Source organism: Ranitomeya imitator, chromosome 2 (assembly GCF_032444005.1).
Source record: "Ranitomeya imitator isolate aRanImi1 chromosome 2, aRanImi1.pri, whole genome shotgun sequence".
Classification (NCBI taxonomy): domain Eukaryota; kingdom Metazoa; phylum Chordata; class Amphibia; order Anura; family Dendrobatidae; genus Ranitomeya; species Ranitomeya imitator.
In genome coordinates, this window is record NC_091283.1 from 137,584,741 (window position 1) to 137,612,198 (window position 27,458).

A 27,458-nucleotide genomic window follows, 5' to 3' on the forward strand; every position below is an offset into this window, starting at 1 on the left:
CCATGAGCGCAGGGGTCTGTGGCCATATAACGTTACGTGCTCGGCAGCACATGTCCTATCTCCACAGGATGTGCTGCCTATAAAGCTAATTTTTAAACTTGCTTAAAAATCATCTCACCCAACAAACAAGCGTTTTTCTGATTAGTGAGATGGTTGCTGGCCTGTTTTGGTTGCATTCGCATGTTACAGTCATAGTGTTTTTTTAATGCAGCAATTGGCCTAAAAAAAGCACCATGGCTGCCATGTGTGAACAGAGCCTTAGCTGATCGTAGGGAAACGTGCTTTCTTCGCAGTATTTGTTTTCCAGCTATTGGTTTGCCTGAATGGAACCTAAAACTGTGCTTCTGATTAGATTAGGATAGTAAAATAGCAAATCTGTTACTTGAGTTTTAACCCAATAATTTTCTTGCTAACAGAAATAGGAATATATTCTTAAAGAGTAACCATTGTTTTAGTTTTACTTCATAAATCAATAGTAGACATGGAAATGAGCAACTTTGTCATTTCTGTTATCAGGAGAATCTGCTTCTTTCTCCTCCAGGACTGATCTTTCATTCTCAATTGATGGCTAAATGTATGTATTATTATTATTTTATTATTATTATACATTTTTATAGTGCCATTTATTCCATGGCGCTTTACATGTGAATACGGGGCAAATATAGACAAATACATTAAACATGAGCAGATAACAAGGCACATGTGTACATAAGGAGGGAGGACCCTGCCCGCGAGGGCTCACAGTCTGCAGGGGGTGGGTGAGGATACACTAGGAGAGGGAAGAGCTGGCTGTGCGGCGGTTCAGTAACTTCTGGATCACTGCAGGCTGTAGGCTTGTCGGAAGAGGTGGGTCTTCAGGTTCTTTTTGAAGGTTTCTATGGTAGGTGAGAGTTTGATGTGTTGGGGTAGAGAGTTCCAGAGTATGGGGGAAGCACGGGAGAAGTCTTGGATGCGGTTGTGGGAAGAAGAGATGAGAGGGGAGTAGAGAAGGAGGTCTTGAGAGGATCGGAGGTTGCGTGTAGATAGGTACCGGGAGACCATGTCACAGATGTATGGAGGAGACAGGTTGTGGATGGCTTTGTATGTCATTGTGAGGGTTTTGAACTGGAGTCTCTGGGCGATAGGAAGCCAGTGAAGGGCTTGACATAGGGGAGAGGCTGGGGAATAGCGGGGAGACAGGTGGATTAGTCGGGCAGCAGAGTGTAGGATGGATTGGAGTGGTGCCAGAGTGCTAGAGGGGAGTCCAGAGAGTAGGAGGTTGCAGTAGTCGAGGCGGGAGATGATAAGGGCATGCACTAGCGTAAAACCTGTAAAACCTAAATTCAATAAAGACAGATTTTCACATTAGTGAGATACGAAATGACTGTTGGTGCTTATAAAATTCTGTGGACAGGGGTGGGGAGAAGAGGAAGGAGGAGCTAAAGACGGACACACACCTTCAGCGGCAGATACAGTTCTCCATAGAAATTTATGAGCACCAACTGTCATCTCCTCTCTACGTGATCGGAAAATCTGTATTCTCTGAATGCAGATTTTATTCATTAGTTGAAGATTGTCAGTGACGATGTGAAAGAAGCAGATATATTACAATTTTTTTTTTTTTTTCATTTGCACTTTATATATGAAAAATAAATTAAAACTATGGTTACTCTATAAGGCCGAAAGATTTTGTTATCCTAAAGGCAGCAAGTAGTTTCTATGTAATGTGTCACATAATTAAATGACTTTGGTAAGAACTGACAGCAAGGACATTTGTGTGCCCTAGCAATCAATTAGTGTCAGTCCCTGTCCTGTCAACTGTGTCCACAAGCATATATTCACATGTGGCATTTTTAATGCGTTTTTTTTTTCCTTTTTCGGCATCAAAACTATGATAGGGCTTCATACCAAAAGTCTACATATAATCACTACTGCCATTACATCAGATCACAGCATGCTATCATTTATAATGTGTTTTCCAATGAGGTTCCATTACACGGCATGCCGACATGCATATGTGCCATTCCATATGAATTGAAAATTGCAGTATACCCACAATGGCATGCGATATTAAAATCTAATTTTATTTTAACTCTTAAGACAGATTCCTCAGCTAATGGCAGAAAGTCACTTGTGAAATAAATTGTGATGTCTGAATGGCAAAATCATAAATGCACTGTGGAGCTTTATCTTAAAAAAGTTCAGAAAAGCCAAAATCACACAGAGGGACATGCAGTAGTAGAATTATGTATTGTGTAGATCATGTAATGGAGACTGTAGTAGACACATATTTCTGTATAATCATGTCCATTCCCCTCCTCCCTTTCGCTTGTAAAATCACTTGGCTCTTCCTTCTCTTGACTCAGTGCCCTTGAGATGACAGCAGTGCTGCGTGAGAAGCTCATCTCACCACCAGCACGTCGCAGGTCAATCCACCACGAGAGCCATTCAGCAAAGTGCATGACGAGCTACATATGCTACACATTCAAGCTTCCCGTCCCATACGACATGTGCCCACACACACGCCGTAGGTGATGAGCTCCCATCAAAGAGAACCACAAACCTTTTGGATTCAATTTCATATTCTCAGAATTACTGTGCCCAATCTCTAATGTTCAAAACCGGAGCTCTGGGATAAAATATCCATTTGTGATATCCGATATCAAAATCCCTCAATATCTTTCTACCCCTGGGTAAGAAAGTTATTGCATCTTACTGAAGAATCAGAGCTTGTATTGTCATTATGTAGGGAGGAGGCCCCAGCCAATGGCTTGGGAACCACAAATGGTCCATGGTCCAAGTTGGTGTCTCGTGGCTCTCTGCCAGTTTGGTGCAATAGCTACCAGCTATGAAGAGTAGGTGTCCAAACGGTGACTATTGCGAGTAGCCTTGTACATAAGAGAAGATCTGAATGTGCATATATTGTTGTGATGGGTGTGAGAAATATAGTAAGCTTGATGATTGTGTTAGCGAGGAGCTTTAGGGTGAATGCAATAGTGTGGAGGGTGTGCTTTTTAGAAGAACACCAGATGAGAGTAAGGTAGACCTCTTTGTTGTAAGTATACTTCCTAGATGGGCACAAGATCTCAGTGTGCTTTCTGTGGTTATGTTTTGGCTTTCATTCTGATAATGGGGGTATCTGAGTGTCACTAGTATGAGGGTTGGCACAGGGTGTGGCTCACAACCACCTCTCAGAGTTGAATGTGGCTCTCAAGGTAAGAAAGGTTGGAGACCACCTATGTAGGTCCTGAGACCATTCATACATTATTTAACATCTCTTCAGCATGTTGAAGTGTCTGGTAAGAGAACTGAACATCCATATGCCGTAGGAAAGCTGTAGAAGTTCAGATACATCAACAAAGCCAATGGACCTGAACATTCCCGAATTCTATCTAAGCTGGTACAGGAACCTGCACCAATCACTTCCTGCTCTTTGCATGGCACAGGTAAAATTCATTTAATGCTGGAGGTTGTATGGAATACTGTAAATAGGATCTCATATCTAAAGATATTAAAGTCACCATGTCTGCTAGGTCCAAAAACATTCAATCCCAATCTGCATTTGGAAATGATGCCGAAGTCAATCAATTTGGATGAACAACCATATTACGCCATCTCAGTTCTGCCTTCGCCAAGTTGAAGTCAGTATTGGAAGCGAAACATTCTACTCTTTGGGGCAGTGTCAAGATCGCAAACCCAGTTTAGACCTTCTGAAAGAAAAACCTGTCATTATTTCCTAAATAATTTACTTCCATAACAAGAGATTCTGCAATGAAATACATCACGCCATGTGGTTTTCTATTGTTCTTCAGCACCAGTGCCAACATTACTTTATGTGGAGACTTGCAAATGAGGACATAACAAGTTGGCGTGTCCTCATCACCATGTATTTCTTTCTATATTATTCCACCTCCCAATTTCCTGAAGTTTCTTGACGCTGCTTTCTTTATTTGTACATCTATAAATCTATGACCACCCAAGTGCAGTTTCTATTCGTAGGTTGCTAACTCATGTTCCTACTGTTACACCCATCCAGTTTAGAGAGCGCATTGTCATTTTACAAAGTGGTCAATATACATAACTGGTCCCTGTGACTCCATAGTGAACCACTATATGATGCCTCCTTACTGGATCCGATGCTTCTACAATGCCACACTTTGGTCATAATACACCTATAGTCTTGGGACCTAGTCTAAAAAAAACAAGTACAAAACATTTTTTTTTTAATTCAGTGCTATGGTGACTCTTACAGCTAGAACACAAGCCCCAAGTTATATTACCTGGATTAAGAATTTACTCAGTCCCATCTAAAATGTAAAGTGCTGCGGAATATGTTGGCACTATAGAAATAAAATTATTATTATTATTACTAGATGGTGGCCCGATTGTAACGCATCGAGTATTCTAGAATATGCATGTCCACGTATTATATTGCACAGCCCACGTAGCATATTGCCCAGCCACGTAGTATATTGCCCAGCCACGTAGTATATTGCCCAGCCACGTAGTATATTGCCCAGTCACGTAGTATATTGCCCAGCTACGTAGAATATTGCCCAGCGATGTAGTATCTTGCCCAACCACGTAGTATATTGCCCAGCTACGTAGAATATTGCCCAGCCACATAGTATATTGCCCAACCACGTAGTATATTGCCCAGCCAAGTAGTATATTGCCCAGCCACGTAGTATATTGCCCAGCCACGTAGTATATTGCCCAGTCACGTAGTATATTCCCAGCTACGTAGTACTGTATATTGCACAGCGATGTAGTATACAGCACAGAGCCACGTAGTATACAGCACAGACACGTAGTATATTACCCAGTCACGTAGTATATTGCCCAGCCACGTAGTATATTGCCCAGTCACGTAGTATATTGCCCAGCTACATAGTATATTGCCCAGTCACGTAGTATATTGCCCAGTCATGTAGTATATTGCCCAGCCACATAGTATATTACCCAGTCACGTAGTATATTGCCCAGCCACGTAGTATATTGCCCAGTCACGTAATATATTGTCCAGTCACGTAGTATATTGCCCAGTCACTTAGTATACAGCACAGAGCCACGTAGTATATTGCCCAGCAACGTAGTATATTGCAGTCACGTAGTATGTTGCCCAGCGACGTAGTATATTGCCCAGCGACGTAGTATACAGCACAGAGCCACGTAGTATACAGCACAGCCACGTAGTATACTGCCCAGTTATGTAGTATACTGCCCAGTCATGTAGTATATTGGCCAGTAACATAGTATATTGCCCAGACACGTAGTATATTGCCCAGCCACGTAGTATATTGCCCAGTCACGTAATATATTGTCCAGTCACATAGTATATTGCCAAGTCACTTAGTATACAGCACAGAGCCACGTAGTATATTGCCCAGCAACATAGTACATTGCAGTCACGTAGTATGTTGCCCAGCGACGTAGTATATTGCCCAGCGACGTAGTATACAGCACAGAGCCATGTAGTATACAGCACAGCCACGTAGTATACTGCCCAGTCATGTAGTATACTGCCCAGTCACGTAGTATATTGGCCAGTCACGTAGTATATTGGCCAGTCACGTAGTATATTGCCCAGCCACATAGTATATTGCCCAGACACGTATGTAACAGGTTAAAAAAATTAAAATAAAAAATAAACATACTCACCTTCTGAAGGGCCCTTGTAATCCTGTCGCCTGTGTGCGGTGTACGCCGCAGCTTCCGGTCCCAGGTTTGGTATGAGCGCAGGACCTGTGATGACATCTTGGCAGGTCCTTGTCGCATAGCATCCATAGCACCGGAACCTGCCACTTACACTGCCGAGGACAGGACGACACGTCGGAGGGTGAGAATAACATTTTTTTTATTATTATTTGTAACAGTAGATCTTTTTACTATTGATGCTGCATACGCATCATCAATAGTAAAAAGTGGGTCACACAGTGTTAATAGCTGCGTAACCGGAGTGCGTTACACCGTGCTCCGGTAATGCTGGCATTAACCCTGTGTGAGGGCTGACTGGAGGGGGGTATGGAGCACGCACTGACTGCGGGGAGGAAGGAGCTGCCATGTTGCTGCCGGATTGCGCCTGTCACTGATTGGTCGTGGCAATGGTCATGGGCGTTTTGCCACGACCAATCAGCGACTTGGATTTTCATGACAGACAGAGGCCGCGACCAATGAATGTCCGTGACAGAAAGACAGACAGAAGGACAGACAGACGGAAGTGACCCTTAGACAATTAAATAGTAGATGCATTCTGAATAAAGAAGATATCAGTATGGGATGGCATATCATTAGGATAAACTACATATCTTTAGTCACTGGAAATCTGAACTCTTGGAACCCAGTGATTATAAGAATAAATCTGCAGCATGGCAATTCTTATAGAGTTTTTGCAGCATTTTTTCACCCTTAGAAAGAGATGAGAAAGTGTAAAAACGCTGAAAATAAAGGCACCAAACAGGTTTTGCTGGATTTTTGTATAAAACTAACTTCATTAAACATGTTCTGTGGACAAATCACACATGTGGACAAATGTGACATGTTTCGGGACATGTAACATTTTCATTTTTTGGCTGATGGAGTGTTTAGAAACTTTTCTTTTGCACCAGGAGCTGACGTTTTTATCAATATCATTTTGGGTTAAATATGACATTTTGATATATATATTTTTTTAAAAAACTTTTTTTTTTACCTTTTTACTGTATTTTCTTGTCCTTGAACCTGTGATTGTTTGATTGCTTATACTACACACCGCAATATCACAGTATATAGCAAAAATCATGGTCAGCCATAAAGCCAAACTAAATGCTTGGCTTCAAAGGAGCACGATCATGACAGGCACTAGGGTCTTCAGCAGACCCACGCCTGTCATGGCAACCCATCGGCAACCCGCAATCACATTGCTAGGGGGGCTATGAACGCTTAGCTTGGCGGGCCCCCCGGCATGTGCTGTCAGAGATTGACAGTGACATCTAACAGGTTGACAGCAGCACCCTGAGCCCGGCTCCACTCGCTGCTGTTAGAGGCAGATGATGACTCAACAGCACTATCATCCATCTTCTGAGAAGACCGCAGGCTGTTCTGAGCCTGTTTCAAAGAAGAAGACCAGACATATGATGTAAATGTACATCATAAGTTGGGAAGGGGATCATATCGAATTCCACCATTATATTGTTCATTTATATGTACAAGCTGTATTTGGGAACACCATCACTATCTGTATCTTGGCAATATCTTTGTTCAGGGTGGGACATGGAAGATAGGACCCTATTAAAAAAAAAGACTGCTCACTCAATAATCAGCTAACTGTGCAAAAGTTCCTATTCTCATCAATGTTTAGAGAGTACTAGAATTGGCCAAAGACCCTCCGATTCCTGCACCAAACCATATATACTGCAATTTCTTGAAGCAGAAGGTTCTTTAAATTAACCAATAAAGCAGTCTGGTATTTCTGTGAAGCAGCAAGTGCGCTGATCGTCCTCCATTGTCACAGATCTTTGTTGATTCGAATACGGGATGTAAGACATACTGACACACATCACTATTGTCCTCCATATAGGCTGGCAGGTCAGGATACGATGGGCCTCATTCATTTCTTTTACTGCTCTGGTAAAATAATAGCTGAGCTCTCACTGATTGCGAGCCACAAAGACTGTTTTACTGTAAGACAGTTCTGATGAATGAGCCCCGATAAGTATAATCCCGTACAAAGCACACAGGGGACACAGGGGTCTGTTTTTCGTGTCTCACCATATATAAGATAAGGTATAACTTGCTTCCTTTGCATTATCAAAGTCGGTGCCTCCTAAAGAGTTAGCTTTGCTGCAAACCACCCAAGCATAGACTGGCAGAACTTACAATTTAGGCTAAAGTCAGTGGAACTGGCTGATTTTGTCAGGGCTGGCCAACCATCTGATGTGTTTTGAGACTGCTATGATGAAGTTTGGGGAGATAAAGCTCAGGCAGGGGAATGTAACCTCTTAACCCCCGGAGCTTTTTTCGGTTTTGCGTTTTTGTTTTTCACTCCCCTTCTTCCCGGGGCCATAAATTTTTTTTATTTTTGCTGTCAATTTGGCCATGTGAGGGCTTGTTTTTTTTGCAAAACGAGTTGTACTTTTCAATGATACCATTGGTTTAATACCAAACAAGGTAAGTGTCAGTACTCTTGGATACATTGACTACTAATTCTAAGGTATTGTTTCTTGTTCAGGACTCTGCATTCAGCTATTCCACACAAATAGTTGAGTACTTTGACAACAGTTTGTCTGAGTCAGACTGGGTAGAGACCCCCCACATAGACAAGAGGAATAATAACTCCAATTTATGGACTTATACATTCAAGTAGTGTAGGAATCAACCAATGCAAAATTTGAAAAAGAGATGCTCCAGCAATTTTACTTTACAAAGAAAACAAGAATTCACGGAAACAGACTTAACGGAGAGCTGGATATGAAGAGAAGCTCTGGACCAATTTGCTATCACAAGCGACAAACACTGCAAAAATACGAGGTAGATTAACAGATGTCTCTATTTTTAGTGTAAAACAATAATGTTTCATCCTAGGAACAAGGCTTTCCTCAGATGTCAGGAGAGCTTCTTCATGTCAGGAAAGCTTGCAGGTCCTCTGTTTTACAGAAAAACATGACACACTGGTCACAGGATGAACTGCTTCCCTTATTACTATCCTTAGATCATTGCCTTTTTCCAGAAGGCAGGCTGTAGGTTCTCGGGAGCAATTTTTTGTCCTTGATGCCTGTTGCAACCTCAAATACACAGACACCCATTTGTTGAAAAGGCAAATCGGGAGAAAATGGTAACATTTCCTTCTGACTATATAAACAGTAAAATTTCAGAAGTAAATGTAAAGGATCGTAGATGTGTTGCTTTCTGGGACAGTGTCAGGAATCCAAAATTGTCTCATCGAATACTGAACATTAATCTGGCAGAGAGATGGATATCCAGGAAGCACATGAAAAAAAAAAATACATTGGCGTGTATTTTCCTAAAGGATAATCCATGACCGGATAATATGTACCCAGCTGACAAAAGAGTTTGTTCTTTAAAGAGGTTACACCAAGTTTGGAAGTTATTCTCTATCAAAGGATATGGTACAACTTCCTGATTGCTGGGGTTCTGACCACAGGTCCTGAAAACCAATGCTCTGTAGAGCCCCTTGTGAAATAAGTGTTCGCCAATTGTTCGCACCTTTGTTCCATTCGTTCTCCATGGAACAGCTTGAGATGTCCGAGCACAGGGTTTGACTGAGCTTCGGCAATCCTATTAGGAATTAATGTAGCAGCAGTACGCATGATTGACCACTCCACTACCCTATTCCAATAGGGATTTTCAGTGCCCCTGTTTTTAGAGTGGTGGCACCAGCAGTCTGACCCCCCATGATTCACAAGTTATCCTCTATCTTAAGGTACCGTCACATTTAGCGATGCTGCAGCGATATAGACAACGATGCCGATCGCTGCAGCATCGCTGTTTCGTCATTGTGTGGTCACTGGAGAGCTGTCACACAGACAGCTATCCAGCGACCAATGATGCCGAAGTCCCCGGGTAACCAGGGTAAACATCGGGTTACTAAGCGCAGGGCCGTGCTTAGTAACCCAATGTTTACCCTGGTTATCATTGTAAATGTAAAAAAAACAAACAGTACATACTTACATTCCGGTGTCTGTCCCCCGGCGTCAGCTTCCCTGCACTGTGTCAGCGCCGGCCGGCCGTAAAGCAGAGCACAGCGGTGACGTCACCGCTGTGCTCTGCTTTACGGCCGGCCGGCGCTGGCACAGTCAGTGCGGGAAGCTGAGGCCGGGGGACAGACACCGGAATGTAAGTATGTACTGTTTGTTTTTTTTAATTTTTACAATGGTAACCAGGGTAAACATCGGGCTACTAAGCGCGGCCCTGCGCTTAGTAACCCGATGTTTACCCTGGTTACAAATGAAGACATCGCTGGATCGGCGTCACACACGCCGATTCAGCGATGTCAGCGGGTGATCCAGTGACAAAATAAAGTTCTGGCCTTCTAGCTCCGACCAGCGATGTCACAGTAGGATCCTGATCGTTGCTGCGTGTCAAACACAACGATATCGCTATCCAGGACGCTGCAACGTCACGGATCCCTATCGTTATCATTGTTAAGTTGTTCAGTGTGAAGGTACCTTTACAGTAAGGCAATGACTTCCAAACTGGGTACAACCTATTTAAATGGTTGTTTTATGAAGGAAATCTTTTATTCTATTTGGATATACTTCTTGCTCCTCAGTGGGACAGATTGTACGCACTATTAAGTTCCCCAGTTTTATATAAGAAAAGAACCATTGTACATATGGTACTATATAAAACAAAGGCATGTTATTTGTTAGAGCAGTGTTTCTCAAACTGTGAAGTGTACATTAGTTATTGGCGCAGCTGGGAAGGAAGTTTTCATACAAGTGATCGTACGCTGCACAGTACTTTCTATGGCCGCAACAATATTTTGTTTAGCAACATACCTGACTCATTTTGTAACGTTACATTATATTCAAGCAAAAAAAGGAAAATTAAGAGATATTTTGAACTTTTTTATAAATTTCCACTAAAAAGGGTATAGTGCACACCATGCAGTGATGAAGCAGTGACCCAGGAAAGTTCAACGCAAACGTATTTAATGTCAAAAACTCACAAAATTAACTTCACATGGTATCCTCTGGATTGCAGCCGGAGCATCACAACAGTCCGTATCAGAGACCGGTTGCCGAGGACAACTGCACCACCGTGTCACGCTGAGGGGTGCCAGGCATTCGCTGCTCTTGGCTCTGTCTTACCTCACCCAAGCAGACTGTTACAGAGCCACCAGCTCTGCCACTTGCAAACAAACACTGACACACCCAAACCCTTTATTGAAGGGTTTTTAAATGGAATCAATGGCCATGGGCCACTTTTAAGATGTGGAAGGAGCAAACCGCCTCACTACCATTCTGTAGTTTGCTCCAAAAATAAAAGCCTATGTCACGTTTTCTTAAATAGCTTGTTGTCCAAGACCACTCATAATTTTATTCTGCATTGCAGTTACAGCTATACCTGTGACTGCAATGCACTACAGCGGCCTTAATTTGCCTCTATGCGCATCCTGGGGGATACATAGTGCCCCTCGCATATAATACCCATCATTGCCTCACAAGGGTAAGGCCCAGACTTCACACTTGTCTGTCTGGTGATTCCTGGATATTACTTTTGTCTGCTCAGTAAGGCCTGGGCATTAGCTTGATCTGTCTGACCAGGCCCGGGCATTACCTTGGATTGGCATTTGAAGTCGGGGCAATAACTTGGTCTGTCTAATGAGGCCTGTGCATCATCTTAAGGTACCTTCACACTCAGCGACGCTGCAGCGATACCGACAACGATGTCGATCGCTGCAGCGTCGCTGTTTGGTCGCTGGAGAGCTGTCACACAGACAGCTCTCCAGCGACCAACGATGCCGGTAACCAGGGTAAACATCGGGTTACTAAGCGCAGGGCCGCGCTTAGTAACCCGATGTTTTCCCTGGTTACCATCGTAAAAGTAAAAAAAACAATCACTACATACTTACCTTCCGCTGTCTGTCCCCGGCGCTGTGCTTTCCTGCACTGACTGTGAGCACAGCGGCCGGAAAGCAGAGCGGTGATATCACCGCTGTGCTTTACGGCTGGCCGGCGCTCACAGCCAGTGCAGGAAAGCACAGCGCCGGGAACAGACAGCGGAACGTAAGTATGTAGTGATTGTTTTTTTTACTTTTATGATGGTAACCAGGGTAAACATCGGGTTACTAAGCGCGGCCCTGCGCTTAGTAACCCGATGTTTACCCTGGTTACCAGTGAAGACATCGCTGAATCGGCGCCACACACGCCGATTCAGTGATGTCTGCAGGGAGTCCAGCGACGAAATAAAGTGCTGGACTTTCTGCAGCGACCAACGACATCACAGCCGGATCTTGATCGATGCTGCGTGTCAAACTGAACGATATCGCTAGCCAGGACGCTGTAATGTCACAGATCGCTAGCGATATCGTTCAGTGTGACGATACCTTTAGACTGTCTTGTAAGGCATGAGTACTGGGTATTAGCTTGGTCCAGCTGATGAGGCCCAGGCATTATCTTGGACTGTATGTAAGACCCAAGCATTATTTGATCTGTCTAATGAAGACCGGTCATTATCTTGGTCTGTCTATTGAGGTCCGGGCATTATCTTGACTTGCCTGGTTAGGTCCGGGCATTATCTTGATCTGTCTGGTAATATCTGGGTATTGTATTGATCTGTCTGGTGAGGTCCGGGCATTATTTTGGATTGTCTGGTAAGGCCCAGGTATTGTCATGGTCTGTTTGGTAATATCTGGGTATTATCTTGATCTGTCTGATGAGGCCCGGGCATTATCTTGGTTTGTATGGTGCAATATCTTGGGTTAACACCAGAATCTCGGGCATTACTTGGTCTTTCTGCTGAGCCCTAGGCATTATCTTGGTCTGAGAGATGAAGCCGGAGCATTATCTTGGTCTGTCTGATGAGGCCCGGGCATTATCTATGTTTGTCTGGAGAAATCTGTGCATTATCTTGGGTTGGCAGATGAAGCTCAGGCATTATCTTGGTCTTCTTGTGAGCCCTAGGCATTACCTTGGTTTGGTGAGCCCCGGGCATTTTCCTGCTCTGTCTGATAAAAGCAGATAATTATTGGTCTTTGTCTGGTGAGGTCTGGGCATTATCTGATGAGACTCCAGCAGAAAAAGTTTTAGCATACCTTTGTTATAGGATAGGCTTGCAGCTTGTTACTTGTAATGTTGTGGATTATCCTCCCTTTCTGTGACCCTGAAAATTACATTCAGTATAATGTCTGCAACTCTTCTCAATCTGGGAGTATTAAACATATATATAAAAAACCAAGTTAATTTTCAGTCCAATGTGTAAGTATTTCAAAGCAGGTATGAGTCAGAATATATGTTTCTCACAATGGAAGTGATAATGTAACTGCGTGCACTAAATATATGTGTGACAGTAATGCTGGTGTGCCAGACGTACTTGTGTGTATGGTTTCCTCCGTGTGACAGTGAATGTTTTGCAGATGAGGATAAAGGTTATTTAGATCATTCTACTGGTCGGTTATCTCTAGGAGGGGAGTGAAAACATAACATTATTGGAAGACAGACAATTCTCCTTGTATTTGCCTGCAATCTTTGATTCTTAAGATTTGAGTCATTTGTAGCTGTCTCTGGTTACATGTCAAGCCTATTTTTGCCTTTTTAAGCTGATAATAGGAGTGTGAGGTTGGTGGCATATATTACCTTACTTTGGGTGGAACTCAGACCAACTTGTAGAAATGCAGAGAGCATAGGATAAGGACATCACAGTCGTCATTGCACGGTGTAGGTCAACATAATTGCTGGATTATGATGATGATATTACTGATAGCAACAACACTTTGCATTGGCACTAAAACAAGACCTTTATTAAACAAGTTGTCTGGTTGAGTAATTATTATTAGTTTTTGGTGGTGATGGGTTTTCCCATTCAGGACCTTTGTCTATTAGCCAGTGCAAAGGGCAGTAATAAATGGAAATGGAACACTTGCCTCCTGGTTCCATAACAGGTTTACGGAAGTCTCTGCAGCGGGACACTTGGTGATCATTTTATTGTGATCACTCTATAAAAAAGGGATTGTGTCAGCCATGTTTTTGGAGTCTTTTCTACAGTGCTCTTGGCACATTGCACAGTTTAACACAAGTTCTCAAAAACTACTTCACAATTAGAGAATGGAATAAGATTGGGTGAGGGGATAGTGGGGGGAAGAATTAATAAAAATGGATGTTTCATATGGCAGTCTTGAAGGAAAATGCTAAGAAGGACAACATCTGCAAGGAGTTAGTTTGATTATAATTGCAAAACTGCAAAGTGATTGTAAAAACAAGCAACTTTGCAATTTCCCTCTTATTAATAATCCTCTTCGTTCTGGAGAACAGATGGATTTTTAATTCTAGAATTTACAGATCGTTGCCTAGGTTGCCATCCTTCTCTGCAATAAGGGTGGCCTGTAACCTAGGTAAGGAGTGCGAGCTTGCAAGATGATAGCAGCATCTGAGACAGCACAGTTCAGACACGCGGCACGAGCACACAGCTGGCCTAAACTGTCAGTCTTCGGGAACGCACCGCCTCCTGGTAAGCAGGTGCAACTCTCTTAAACTCAACCAATTATAGTGAATGAGTTATTGCAGAAGTCAACAAATTTGTATTTCTGTTTAGTGTCACGCTGCATTAAAGGTAACCAGTGGGTGAAACATGACCACCGTCACTAGGATTAATTGCAATGTGGTAACTATTAAATCGCTGCACAGCTTCAGTCTATGGCACTAATTATTAGTTACATAGGGATAGGCAACATTCTTTTGTTTTCAGTAAAACCAATCATCTTTCTATCGTGAGCCCATGCTTTTCTTTGTGTGAATGAATCTTCTCCCTTTTGTGTTTGCTTGTATAACCAGGATGCATTATTTCTAAACAAACATCAATGTTCCTGTAGCCATGATCCTCCTGATATGTTTTCTGGGATCAATAACTGCAAAAAGACACAGTGCAATCCTCAAAGAATCCAGCTGAAATGGACAACTGAGAGGAGCATTGCGAGATCTGCCCCATTTTACAGCTCCTCTGCACCAATCAGCATCACTGAGAACAATCACAGCGATTCTAATTGGTTTAGGGCAGCAGATAGGCGAGGCTTTCTCATTCATTCTAAATGTCCTTTTCAGCTAGATGCCTGCAATTGTATATTGTTCCCTAGTTTCTAGTCTTGAAAATGTATAGTTTAAACTCTTAGAACCAAAAGCGTAACTCCTTTACAGGCGTCTAAAATACGTCCTCATTTAAAGTAGTCACATCGCTGCATCATTTGCTCTTTTCAATAAACTTTATATAAAGCCTCTTTAACAGAAATGTATCCACCGCACTTTGGATCCTCTGAAAGTCATATGAACATGTGATTGCTTCCACCAATCAGTGACAGCAGTCATCATGTGCCATTGCTCATCAAAAAAGAAAGCAAAAAGAGTGCAACATTTGCATTGTTGGGCGCAGCGTCGGCGACGCATACCGACGCATGCGTCATGCGCCCCTATCTTTAACATGGGGGGCGCATGGACATGCGCCGGTATGCGTTGTACTGCGTTTTACGACGCATGCGTCATATAGACACACAAGACAGGGCGCAGAGGACGCTACTTGTAGCGTTTTCCCTGCGCCGAAATTCCTGATCTGTAGGATCTTATGACAACGCATGCGTCGCAAAATGCTGCGTTGTGTACATGCGTTGTTGGTTGCATCATGTCGCCGACGCTGTGCCCAACAACGCAAATGTGAATGCAGCCTAAGAGAGGAATAGCGGGACTTTGCTAGGTTATTCTGCTGCATTTATTATTTTTACATGAAAAGTGTGGACAACCACTATAAGGAGTGGATATTTTATACCAGGTGAAATGAGGCACGGGAAACCTTGCACTATACTACAGACCAACTATAGGGTATAGACGAACTAGTGCGTTCCTGACTTTCTTCATGTTCACTGAGCAGTAATTCTTCCTTATCTTACTGTAGGGGTCTCAAACTCTGCCGCGTGCCTAGAAAAAAATTTGAAGTTGACATGCTGCATTACTTGTAGACAGGATGTTATCTGTGAGATTATTTTTCTATACATTTTTGGATCATTCTTTGCTATATTTTTTGTGTGTCAGTATTATGAAAATACTGCATTTTTGGCGTGTTCATATTTTTTACTATGTTCATCGTACGGGTTATGGTACAGTATTATAGCTTGGGTCATTCCAGCATTCTGTTATTTTTTCATACTTTATTCAGAATGTTTACTATTTTTTCCTATTTCTTTCTTTAAATTCTTTACTTAGTCCTTATATGGGACTTTAACTTTTTAATTGCTTGATCACTGATCTACCGTATTATCCTGAAATAATTCTGCACTGCAGGATATTCTGTCAGTTTTACACTGACCCTTCACCTGTTTATTGCAGGGCAGGTGGCTGACTTGAAGGCTATTTTTTGGCCATGACACTATCGGCACCCTTTGATCGTGGGCTACCAATAGGCTCAAAGAGGGAGCCCCCTGCCTCAAAAAACATGTGTATCTAAGGGGTTAAATGGTCGTATTCGGTACTAAAACCAATTGTGACCTTTTTCAGCAGGTTGTCAGCTATGATATTCAGCGAACACCTGCTGAAGATGGTGCCAGTCCTGCTTGTGAGCTGATGTGATGTCACACTGTGGTCCGGTGTGATGTCATTAAGGGGCACCTGATGTGCTCCTCCTTTGGCCTGTTTTCCAGACCAAAGAATGTCTTGTGGGAGCTCTGGTGCCCCGTGAGCCACAGCAGAATGCAGCCTCAGGAGCTACATGTGGCCCGTGGGCTGCGTGCTTGAGACCCCTGTCTTACAATAAGCTAAGGCTGGCTGCCTCTCATCTCAATGTCTTGTCTCCTTTCTTCAAAGCCAACTGTTTGCAGACTGGTTCATGGAAGATATAACCAGCAAAGCAATTTCTAGTGGTCTAATATATGCAGACCAAGAACATCACTGCCTATTATATAAAATTGCATGATTGCGACAAAGTATGCACACATATGAATAGTCATGCACATCTAGATGCTGTCAGAACGCCATCACAGGAGCAGATACACTGAATGGTTAGTCAGCCATTAGGGAAATTGCTAGTTTGACTGTGAAATCACTAGTTCATTATATAAAATATATGTATCACTAACTATGTATGTAGCTTTGCCCGACTATATCTCATTTATATATTTAGCTCATTTGTCTGATCTATCTTTGTTAATTGTGTCCATAATGAGATGCCGCATTACTTTCCCTGTCACATAATGAGTCTTACCTGGGAAACCACTAGCGTGGGAGGACGTGGCAAGTCTGTGTTATGTAGGGACAGGCCATAGATTTCACTCAGCAATGGGTAATGCGCCATTTCAACCGTGGATTGTGCTGCCGGGAAGCACCACTGGGACACAGATTACAGTTGAGTATTCAGGATCCCAACCAATAGACATCCTTGGATCAATGAATTGCCTTGAGAAATGTATCATTAGGGCTTTGTTCACACAAAAAAGTTCACGACACAATTTTACTGGCTGCAGTAGGAGCTGCCCTTTGTGATATATACTCCATACATGTAATTAAAACCGAACTTGGCATGTATGCCGGAACAGCCACCATAGTACAAGCTAAATAAGTCCATGGGACTCGGGAGAAGGTTGTGCACATCCAGCACAAGACTATCTCCAAACGTGGTGATATAGGACAAAGCAATAAATATATCTGTATGAAGGTATATAACAGAAGCTGATACAGGGAGCTGCATACACAGACAGGTATGTGTAGCCAGACTGAATTTATGTTTGTTTGCATGAGATTGCTCGTGTAGACAGTGTAGCTCCTTGGCACAGGTAATGTATTGCTGTCTAGTAATATATTTGCTTGTGTCTCATGATGCGTTCATCAAACGTCTGTAGATCAAAACATCCACAGATGAACCATATGCTCACACCTAAAGCACACAATGAAATGTAGATTTACATGAGTCTATGTATATATTTATTGGAGTGTCAACATTTCTGACAACTCATTAGGAGCCATTCTAAAGCATCATTTATTTATTACATTTTCACTTTGCTACAAAGACATTTACAAGAATTTAACATAGAAATAGAGTTGAGCAAAATGAATAGTAGGACCCCGATCCAGTCCATGAATGCCGATCCACAGCCCTGTGAACTTTCCCCTACCTGCCGAGATTCCTCCCATGCGTCACACCGTAATGATGATGTTGTGTTGGGCCTCCTACCATCAGTAGAAGCGCCAATGATGCTGGAAGGTAGGAGGAGGTTCACACAGGGCTCCAGTCTAGTCTAGTGAGGTGGCCGTAGGACCAAGGTCATACAGATCTTTTTGCTCAACTCTGCTTATATAGTCTGTATAAAGTGTATTGTTAGGCTGGGTTTAGATGATGCAGGTCACTTTTGCACATTAATTCAATGCGTCTTTACCGAAAACATAACAGTGTTTGAACATGTTAACTTCGCCTTAGAGAATCTAGCCAAGCACAGCCAACTGATCATAATCATCTTACTATGATTTCAGCTGAAGTGAATATTGTCATATTTTGATGATCTACCCGATGTCTACTATTTTTACAATCTGGCAATAAATTTCTACTGTTTCTTTATATTGAACCCGATAAGGTCATTGTTACATGGGGCTGAGAAGTTCTTTTGGGATAAGATCTGAGAACATTTAGAGGACTAATGCAGAAGACTTTTACTAAACGCACATTTAGGCAGGCTGATACTCGGAGAACAAGTGTCCATAAAACTGCTATTTCCCAATTGTCTGCCCATGTATACATACCATCTAAAGTATGCACAAAATGATTGTTTGTCTGGAGATTGGCATAAACATCATTGTTGCCAGCGACACATCACCTCATGTATGGAGACAAAACAATCGTATCAATAATGTTGCTGAGCGGCGGAGTGCTCCTTAAAAATGACAGTTATGGCCGGCATCATGGCCACTCCAATGGCCAGAACTGTGTGCTCTCTCGAGCGGCAAGCAAGGACAGCATAGTCTCTGATGCATTGAACAAAGCAAGAACATTGAAGCTGGCTGGGTGCAGCAATCTGGCCAGCTTTAAAGCAGTGCTTGCAAGCTAAGGATGTATTTACACTGGCCAATTATCATGAACAAGCGCTCCTAGTAGCATTCGTTTCCCGTTAATCTGGCAGTGTAGACCGGCTGCCAATTACCCAATGAACTAGCTCCAACCTGGTTAAAAATCATTCTTCTTGGCAGCACATCATCCTGTGTACACAGGACGTGTTGCTGAGAACAATGACAGTCTATACGCACAGAACGATCTATTGATGATCATTCTGTACACATAGGAAGTGTACCGGCCTGTCTAAACTTGGTATTAAACTACCACAATTGTTAAACATGAATTTCCACCGACTGTCCCTCTAGCCTAACACAGTCTGGTCTTTTGGGTCACAGTATTTACAATATAGATTACTGATATTTAGTATTTGTTTATACCCATTAATAGACCTATTCAGTGTAAATGAGCCTAAAGGAAAAGAAATAGTAGATACGCGGGATTGGTCTTGTCAAACTAATCTGATCAGCTTCTATGAAGAAGTAAGTTCCAGACTGGACCAGGGTAATGCCGTAGATGTCATCTATTTGTACTTTTCAAAGGTATTTGACACAGTGCTACATGAAATGTTTGGACATAAAATGAGAGCAATGGGACTGTGGAAAAACATGTGTCGTTTGGTTAACATCTGCCTCACTGATGGAAAACAGAGGTTAATTAATATTGGCACACACTCGGATTGAGTTACAGTTAACAGCGGAGCACCAGAGGGGTCTGTATTGGGCTCTCTTCTTTTTAACATGTGTATTTAGGACTTTGTAGAGGACACTTAGAGTAAAATCAAATGTCAAAATCTGTAGATGATACTAAACTCTGCAAAGATAATTTCATATAACAGAGGAAATAATGTAAGCTGGAGTTTTAGGCTGAGAAATGGCAATTAAATTTTAATGTAGATAAATGTAAAATCATACACTTGAGGAAATAAAAACACTGGCTAAAACTGTCACTGAAAAGACTTGAGTATATGGGGTATATGGGCAGACAGTAACCTCTAAGTTAGTGACCAGTGTCAGGCAGCTGCTGCCAAGGCAAATAAAATAATGGGATGCATTAAAAGAACTATAGATGTTCATGGCAAGAACATAGTTTTGCCTCTATACAAGTCATTAGTGATGCCACCCTTAGAACATTGTGTACAATTTTGGACTCCAGTGTATAAGAAAGACATAGCTAAACTAGAGCGGGTGCAGAGAACAGCGACCAAGGTTATTAAGGGAATTAGTTTATTACAATATCAAGAAGGGTTATCAAAGTTTGGGATTTCAGTTTGGAAAAATGAAGGCTTAGGGGCAATCTTATTACAATGTACAAATATATGAAGGGACAGTATAGGTCTCTTTCTAATGATTTGTTTACACCTAGGATTTCAATGATGACAAGGGGCATCCTCCAAGTCTAGAGCAAAGAAGGTTTAATAATCATCATAAACAACATTTTTTTACATCTGGAGTAGTGAGATTATGTTGTAATGGCCGATTCATTAAAAAGGTCAAGGAGTCTTTCTTGAAAAATATAATGTATAGGTTATGGTTATTAGATCCTGTGGTGGGACATTGATCCAGAGAACTAGTCTTATTACCATATGTGGGGTTGGGAAGGAATTATTCACTTGAAGGGAATTTGTCAGCAAGTTTTTGCTACCTATCTACATCTACATGAGTAGATTGCAATGTAGGCAAAAAGTAGTTGAATCCAATGATGCATCACTTAGCTTACTGGGTGCAGCCGTTCTGACACAATCAGAGATCTTAACTGCAGCATGAAACAGAGCCGAAAAACTTGCCACAACCCCTCCGACCACCCCCCCCCCCGGGCCACACCAGGCTCTCTGTGTACATAGCTATGGACAGTGAGCTGCTTATCACAGAAGGGGCGGAGTCAGACCAGGAGGCACCTGCTTCTGTAGTCCAGACAATGATAATCACAAGGTGATAAAACCTTCAGTGTACGTAAACAACAGCACACAGCTAGACATGTGACACATCATTGAATTTTGTCTTTTAACCCCTACCTCATGCTATCCTCAGATAACATAGCAAATATCTGCTGACAGATTCCCTTTAATATGAAGCAAATAGCGTCTGCCTCATGGGGTTTTTGCCATCCTCTGTATCAACTTGTTAGGTTATTAGTTGAACTGTATGGATTTATGTCTACTTTCAACCTTAAAATGATGGAACTATAAATCCAATGAGACCTGATTGCTAACAATCATAATGGCAATAACTTACTTATTGATAGTCTTTCACAAGGTGCCTGGCTAATAGCAAATTTGACCATAGACATTGGTGGAAAGCTAGCCTATCTCCACAACTAACACCAATGACAAAGTCTCAACATGTGTCTTCAAAGAAGGTTCTTCAGGGGGACATAGCAATATCACAATATGCATAAAGCAGAAATGGTACTGGCAGGAAATGTAACATGATAACCACTTTCTGACTCTCTGCCATCTGGTATTGGACATTGTGAGATATCCAGCACATCAAACTGAATGGGCAAAACATCCTAACTTTTGCTCCCCCTTAGGGGCCCTTGCCCCGCAGCATGGTGGGAACACCTTGCGAGCCATTAAAATCTGGCCTTCTTGACAAAGTCGCTCAGTTCCTTGAACCTGGCTATTTTTCCTGTTTCCAACACATCAAATTCGGAAACTTCCTGCTCACTTGCTGTCTAATAAATCCCACAGCTTGGCAGGTTTCATTACAAAGAGATCATCAATATTATTCACTTCGGTGGTTTTAATGATACTGTATGTGTGATCAGTGTATGTATCTTCCAGTGCGCCTGATCCACGGACAATCATGTGGTGTGTCGTACAGTGTGCCATATGGAACCAACTGCAGCATCTAATGAAGACCCCATAGTTCAGAGTGAACTCAAACCCAAGTTTTCCCGAAAAGCTTTGGAAAGAATCTGTATTAGTCAGTTCTTTTTTTCAGGTAGACTCCACATCTAGAAATATCTGAATGTCGCCATATTTTGATAGTATAAATGGCTCCATCCAAATGCATTATCAGTGTGCGTGATATGGATCCTTGTGCATGAGACACAATATTTTATCTGGTGCTTCCATCTATAAAATGACACCTACCATTCATAGCAGAACATTAGTATACTGATCAGCTAATAAAGTAAATGTTGGACATTTTGCCCCATGACCATTCCGTTCTGCAGAACATCTGCCTCATCTGAGGTTCACCCTCGATACCAGGTGTCAGAGGCTTGAGCCCTTCATCTGCAGAGCAGTACACCATCCTTCAGGTGCCTTGCCTCCTCCAAGTGACTGCCGCCTTTCCCACACTATTCTATATCTGGTAGATTTCCATCATTCTCCATTGTGCGCTGTCACCATGCTGCTTTCTGTCATTCTCCCTGCTCGGTCTACGCCGGCTGCCATTATTTTCACTCTACATATGAATACGTGTATTATTCTGTTTTGCAAGCCATTTGTGTCTTTCTGTGTCTCTTTTTTTTTGCTCTCTCCTCCTCCCCCTCTCTCCTTTCCCCCCTCTGGTACAGATAGCAGGCTCTCCTGATTGCAATGCAGGAGTTGGCGTCTGCAATTTCTGGCAGGCGGTTTTAGTTGCCATGGTTTCTGTTGGTTTTCTGTTGTAGTAGGCAGCAGTCCGGGTGGCCCATTACAGAAAGAGGCTGGTAAAAGGGGCTAGAGGTCAACCAATCTCAGCGTTCATCGCATACCACGTCTGCCTGGCACAAGAGCCACAGATTGTGCAAATGTCAAATTGAGGAAATGAAAGTTTTATTAGCCGAGCTGGGGGTATAACAATTCATTAAAAAGTCACTGGGTCCTGCCAACACTTTCCATCGTCTCGATAGGGCACGCGATACAGAATAAAGGCTATTTCTCGTCCGCTAAGTAATAAGAATCATTTGACTAATCTTGGAACAATCTAAATAGTCTTGCGATGCCACAAAGTAAGAGGACGCCACAGATGATGAATGCCCGGCTAATGAGCCTTGGCACAGTAGTCTACATTAACCAGTTATTGGAAATGGCTCTTCACGAAAATTGTTGCAAAGCTAGCCTTCAGCCGACCATGGCTGGTTACGACGTGGTAGCAACGAGACTTTAATCTTCCGTAATTTCCTATAGTTCCCAGCCACACTGCAGAATGTGAGTTTGTCGCCCAGCAGCAGCCTGCAGTGTGCTGCAGTGTATGGGCCTGGCCATGCTTCCCTTACGTTCTGCTCCATATATGGTTCTGGAGAGGAATGTGCAGAGCGGAGACAATCCTACAGGCAGAGCGGCAGAGCGTGGTCGCTCAGGCTTGATGAAGCACTGCAGTGTAGTATTGTGGGCAGTGTTTAATCCATGAGGTGCAATGCAGTGTGCAAACCATGGAACCACAACACTGTGTGATCAGCTATGCCACATTATCACCCTTCCTACAGATCAAGCAATGTGGAAGCCAGCTAGGAACAGGAATAAGTCCCCATGGTTACGCAATAATAGATTTTGTCCATGGCTCCACATCCCCAGCACTCCTCCCACTGCTGCGTCAGGATATACAGTGAAGTGTGCACATCTCAAAGGACCAACTAAAAAAAGGAAGTAGCACTTAGAATAACATTCCAAATATTGAATCCCTTCTTGAGAAAATGTTACTTCCTGCATCTCCGACAAGTGCCAATACTTTAAATAAAATGCTACCAAAAAAGTAACTTAAGGAGCGGTGACTGGAAGGAATATTTGCATCCATACGATCAAGCTTGTTTATAGGTGTAGCCCAGAGTCCTGACTGGAAAGGACCTTCTCAACCGATATTTATAGCTTCGTTACTGGAATTGATCCCTAGATATTTTATACACTTCAGAAATCTCATTAGTTTATATTATGTTTACCATTGTACTGGAGAGTCAAGTATTTTTCTACTGGTGTCCTTCTAAGAACAACTTTTAGGAAAGTATATTGTTAAAAAAAAGGATAAAAGTTCTTACATGTGGGGGGAAATCAGGAGTTTGGTAAGACATGAAAAGTAGTTGGTTTAAAAGAAAACTGGTTTCGTGAACAATGTTATCTGTTAATATGGAACTTAACAAATCTGATGCATTCTGTGCATCTCTATTGTTTAAAGAGCTAATAAAGTAATATTAAAAAAAAGTTCTTACAAGTCTGTACATAGTACTATAGTTGATGTAACTACCATTGTGAATCTATCTATCTATTATCTATCTATCTATCTATCTATCTATCTATCTATGTATCTATAATCTATCTGTCTATCTATCTATAATCTATCTGTCTATCTATCTCGGGTCATGCTGCCAGTTGCAGTCTCAGGCTTAGGTCGCAGACCAATGTTCTATACTGCATCTAATTATTATAGTAAAGCGTATAAACATACCAGTGTCGATCAGTATTTGTAAGCTTAGTAATATCAATCATGTAATAGTAATACCGTGTCTTAATACACAGCCTTTCTTTACTTTTTACTTCTTCATATTGTTCTTAGGCTTGAATCACTAGAACTAAACTATTTCATGAAGCTTTAGACAATGACCATTGCAGGACTACAACGGAGGAGATAAGACTCAGGGTATCCAATAATGATTATGCTAAAGATATCATTATTACCAAGAAAAGCAAAAGATATAGTTAACCAACAACCATCAGTCCCAGCACAGAATCAGAATTAATGTAGTACTTAAAAGTGGAAACTATCCTCTTCCATATTTCTATTGGTGCAAGGAAATGATGAGTCTATTGATTCTCAACTAAAGGAATAAGAAATTGTCCTCCATCTGTAGCCTCCCATTATTGACAGGCTGAAGTGACCTCCATATGAGCTGGTAGAAATATGTTGTGTTTGGTGTTAATAGCCGCCTTTACCAGCATCTTGTGGAGTAGCCATTTATGCTATGGTGCAACCTCTGACCTGACAGCCTGATATGACCCGAGATAACCTGGAGAGTGGGTGGTGTGGGTACATCCTTCTTACCTTGCAGTCCCCCACGCAGGATCTGACAGAATATTCCCCAGATTGCAGGTACTTCTCTAACACAAAATCAAACTCCTCGTATTTTTCCTGAGCGTGTTGATCCAGTCTCTGGTAGGCTTGGACACAGGTGCTGCACACCTCATCGTCCGTGACAGCAGCAGAGGCTGCAGGGTCCCCCATGAAGTCCTCCATCAGGTTTTCCAGGCTGCAGTTCAGGCTGTCCGGGTTGGACATGCCCAGCAGCAGGTCCAGGATGGTGTAAGTATCACAAAAAGACAGAGTGAAATTGTTAAAATAAGCCTTCAAAAAGTTCCTCTTTTGGTTGTAGGAAGTAGAGGAAGGGGAGTAGGTTCTTGAGGAGGAGGATTGGGGGGAGGAGGGGGCCGCAGACCCCCTAAGTCTTTGCAAATGCAATTTGGTGCAGGCAGTATCCAGGTGAGAAGACCTGGCACCAGTGCAGTGCGGACGATGAGCAGCAGATTTGGTCGAATTGCTTAGGAAGTTGTCCCAGCACCCCTTGCCCTCCCCGGGGAAGCTCTGGAGGGACAGCAAGCTAGAGTTGTCCAGCTCCCCCCGACTGGGCTGCTGGCTGTAGGAGAAGTTGCCTCTTGCTTTGGCCCCTGCAGAGACCAACCAGAGGTGATTAGACAGCAGGACGGTGAAGAACAAGAGAGAGGCGAGGGACAAGCGCCATCTCTGAGCCCTCTCGGAGTCGGCGCACGGTTTGTCACTGTGTCGGGGTTCCCAGCAGATCTTTAAGACGGCCTCATCTTCCCTTGGATACATCCAAGCCCCCCTGATCATATTTTAGGGGGTGGGAGAATTCGGCGGCCGGGTGCTCTCAGTCTTTCCCCACCCCCTATGTTTGTGGTGGGTTCCGTGCCACCAGCAAAATGTCACCTGCCTCCAGTGAGGGGGCCTGCAGAGAGGGACATCATCGGGGGATGGGGGACAAGGAGATGGAGGGTCAGATACAGGAAGGAGAAATGAGGATGAATTGTAGAATATTGAGGATGTGATGGAGCAATGGCAGGTGGATGAAGGGATGGGAGCTCCCCTCCCCTGCCCGCCCTGCCCGGGTCACTCAGTAACAGGCCATTGCAGGAAATATTGGGAAAGCAACCAAGAAAAAAGAACCCCCCCTCCCTGTGTAAAGATTCAGCCCCGGGGCATAGAACATCAAGGAGAAGTCCACAGGGGATGCAAGGGACAAGCCGTGCACATCCCCCCACCCACCCCCCTATGGATCTACAGCAGAGCCAGGTATGGGCATCCCCTGTGCCTAGCACCTGCTACCCATCCTGCCTGCTGATCCCGGGCTGCTTCTGCTCCTCCGCTCCTCAGAAGGTGGCTGTGCCCTCCTTATTGTTTTCTCTTCCTCTTCTGATGGGCACTGTTCTTCTGCTCCCTGGGCATCCTGCTGCTAGGACTGAATATTCCCATGCCTTCTCTTCCTCGCAGAGCACCCAGGCCGAGATCACCCAGCTGGGTCTCCTATTATTTCTATTTAATCTGTCGCCATCTTCAGCTGTGCAGAGAACACCTTGAGAAATTGATCAGAGGGGCGCAGGCACGTCAATGCGTGGCCCCGTGCTCACATGCACGTGCACTGCCTTCCCTGCCTTATGCAACTGTGGGGTTTTTTTTATTATAAAAGCCGCCCCCCTCCTCCTTTTCACAGACTCTCCACCTCTTCCTTCCCCCTCCTCTCCTTTCATTCACTATGTGCAGCTTCTCATTCATCTTCTCTTCCATTCAGCTTCTTGTGTTCTAGCAGCCCTCTCCCCCTAATATTGGGTGAGACAGCCTTTACCATAACCCTGACTGCCAGCTTCTTCTATAAAGCACAATTCAGTTGTCAGAGAACTATATGATCACACCCGATCACATAGGCAATAAAAGCAAAATATCATAAATGTAATGTGGAATTGGTGCCTATTCTTGGTTACAAAAGTGGAGTCAGCGTGTGACATCTTCCAGACCTCAGCTGCCAGGTGACATGTATCCTGGTCTGCAACTAAATAATCAGTGCTCAGACACAACACATAGACAATTGGATTACTGACAGCAAAATGTCCCATTTGGAACAAGTTGTATGGACCAGAGAAAAGCTGATATGTGGAATTAATTCACCGTAGCCGGACAGGACTAAATGACAAGGCTAATGTCAAGCTGCCCCTCCACATTGCCTGATATTTCACTATCAATCTGAATCCTTATTGAACTTATAGAAGAAACCGCTTGTTAAAGCACATTTAGCTTTAAAGTTTTTCTTGGATTGCTGAATCAGCGAAGTCAGATGTTCCGGGGTCAATACCAAAAGAGCACGTAATAATAAGCAAGAAGACACAGAAAACTATGGGACACCATGTTAATATATCGTATAATACATATATGCGTAACCCATAGTATATTACAGGACGTACACGGACACACTGAAGTCCATACAGAGAGCACCACTAATAAAAATCAGTGTACAAATGTCCAGAGACTGACACCAAAATAAATGCAAAAGTTTATTAATCATATACAAAAGACCCATAGACAGCACACATGGTAAAGGATAAACGGACACTCCCACAGACAAAACCGGCGGAGAAGGAGCATGCGAACCAACAGGGAGACAACAAATGATTATAGAGAATAGTAAACATCACCTATATTGCGCAGTGGCCATGTCTCAAATAACATACCAAGTGATGTGGCAGGTTCACATGCGTATTCCCACCCTCCCCGACGCGCGTTTCGGAAGTTAAGAAACTTCCTTCCTCAGGA

The 27,458-nt window shown here is 43.0% G+C and overlaps 1 protein-coding gene across 1 annotated transcript in view; it reads right to left on the minus strand.

The window, feature by feature from the left end:
- NALF2 (NALCN channel auxiliary factor 2) overlaps window positions 1-26,312 on the minus strand; it is a 230,247-nt gene extending 203,935 nt beyond the window's left edge. Inside the window, exon 1 of the mRNA XM_069747331.1 lies at window positions 24,684-26,312. Coding sequence (XP_069603432.1) covers window positions 24,684-25,487 — 804 coding nt within the window. The 5' untranslated portion in view covers window positions 25,488-26,312. The remainder of the gene's footprint in view (window positions 1-24,683) is intronic.
- Window positions 26,313-27,458: the final 1,146 nt, after the last annotated feature.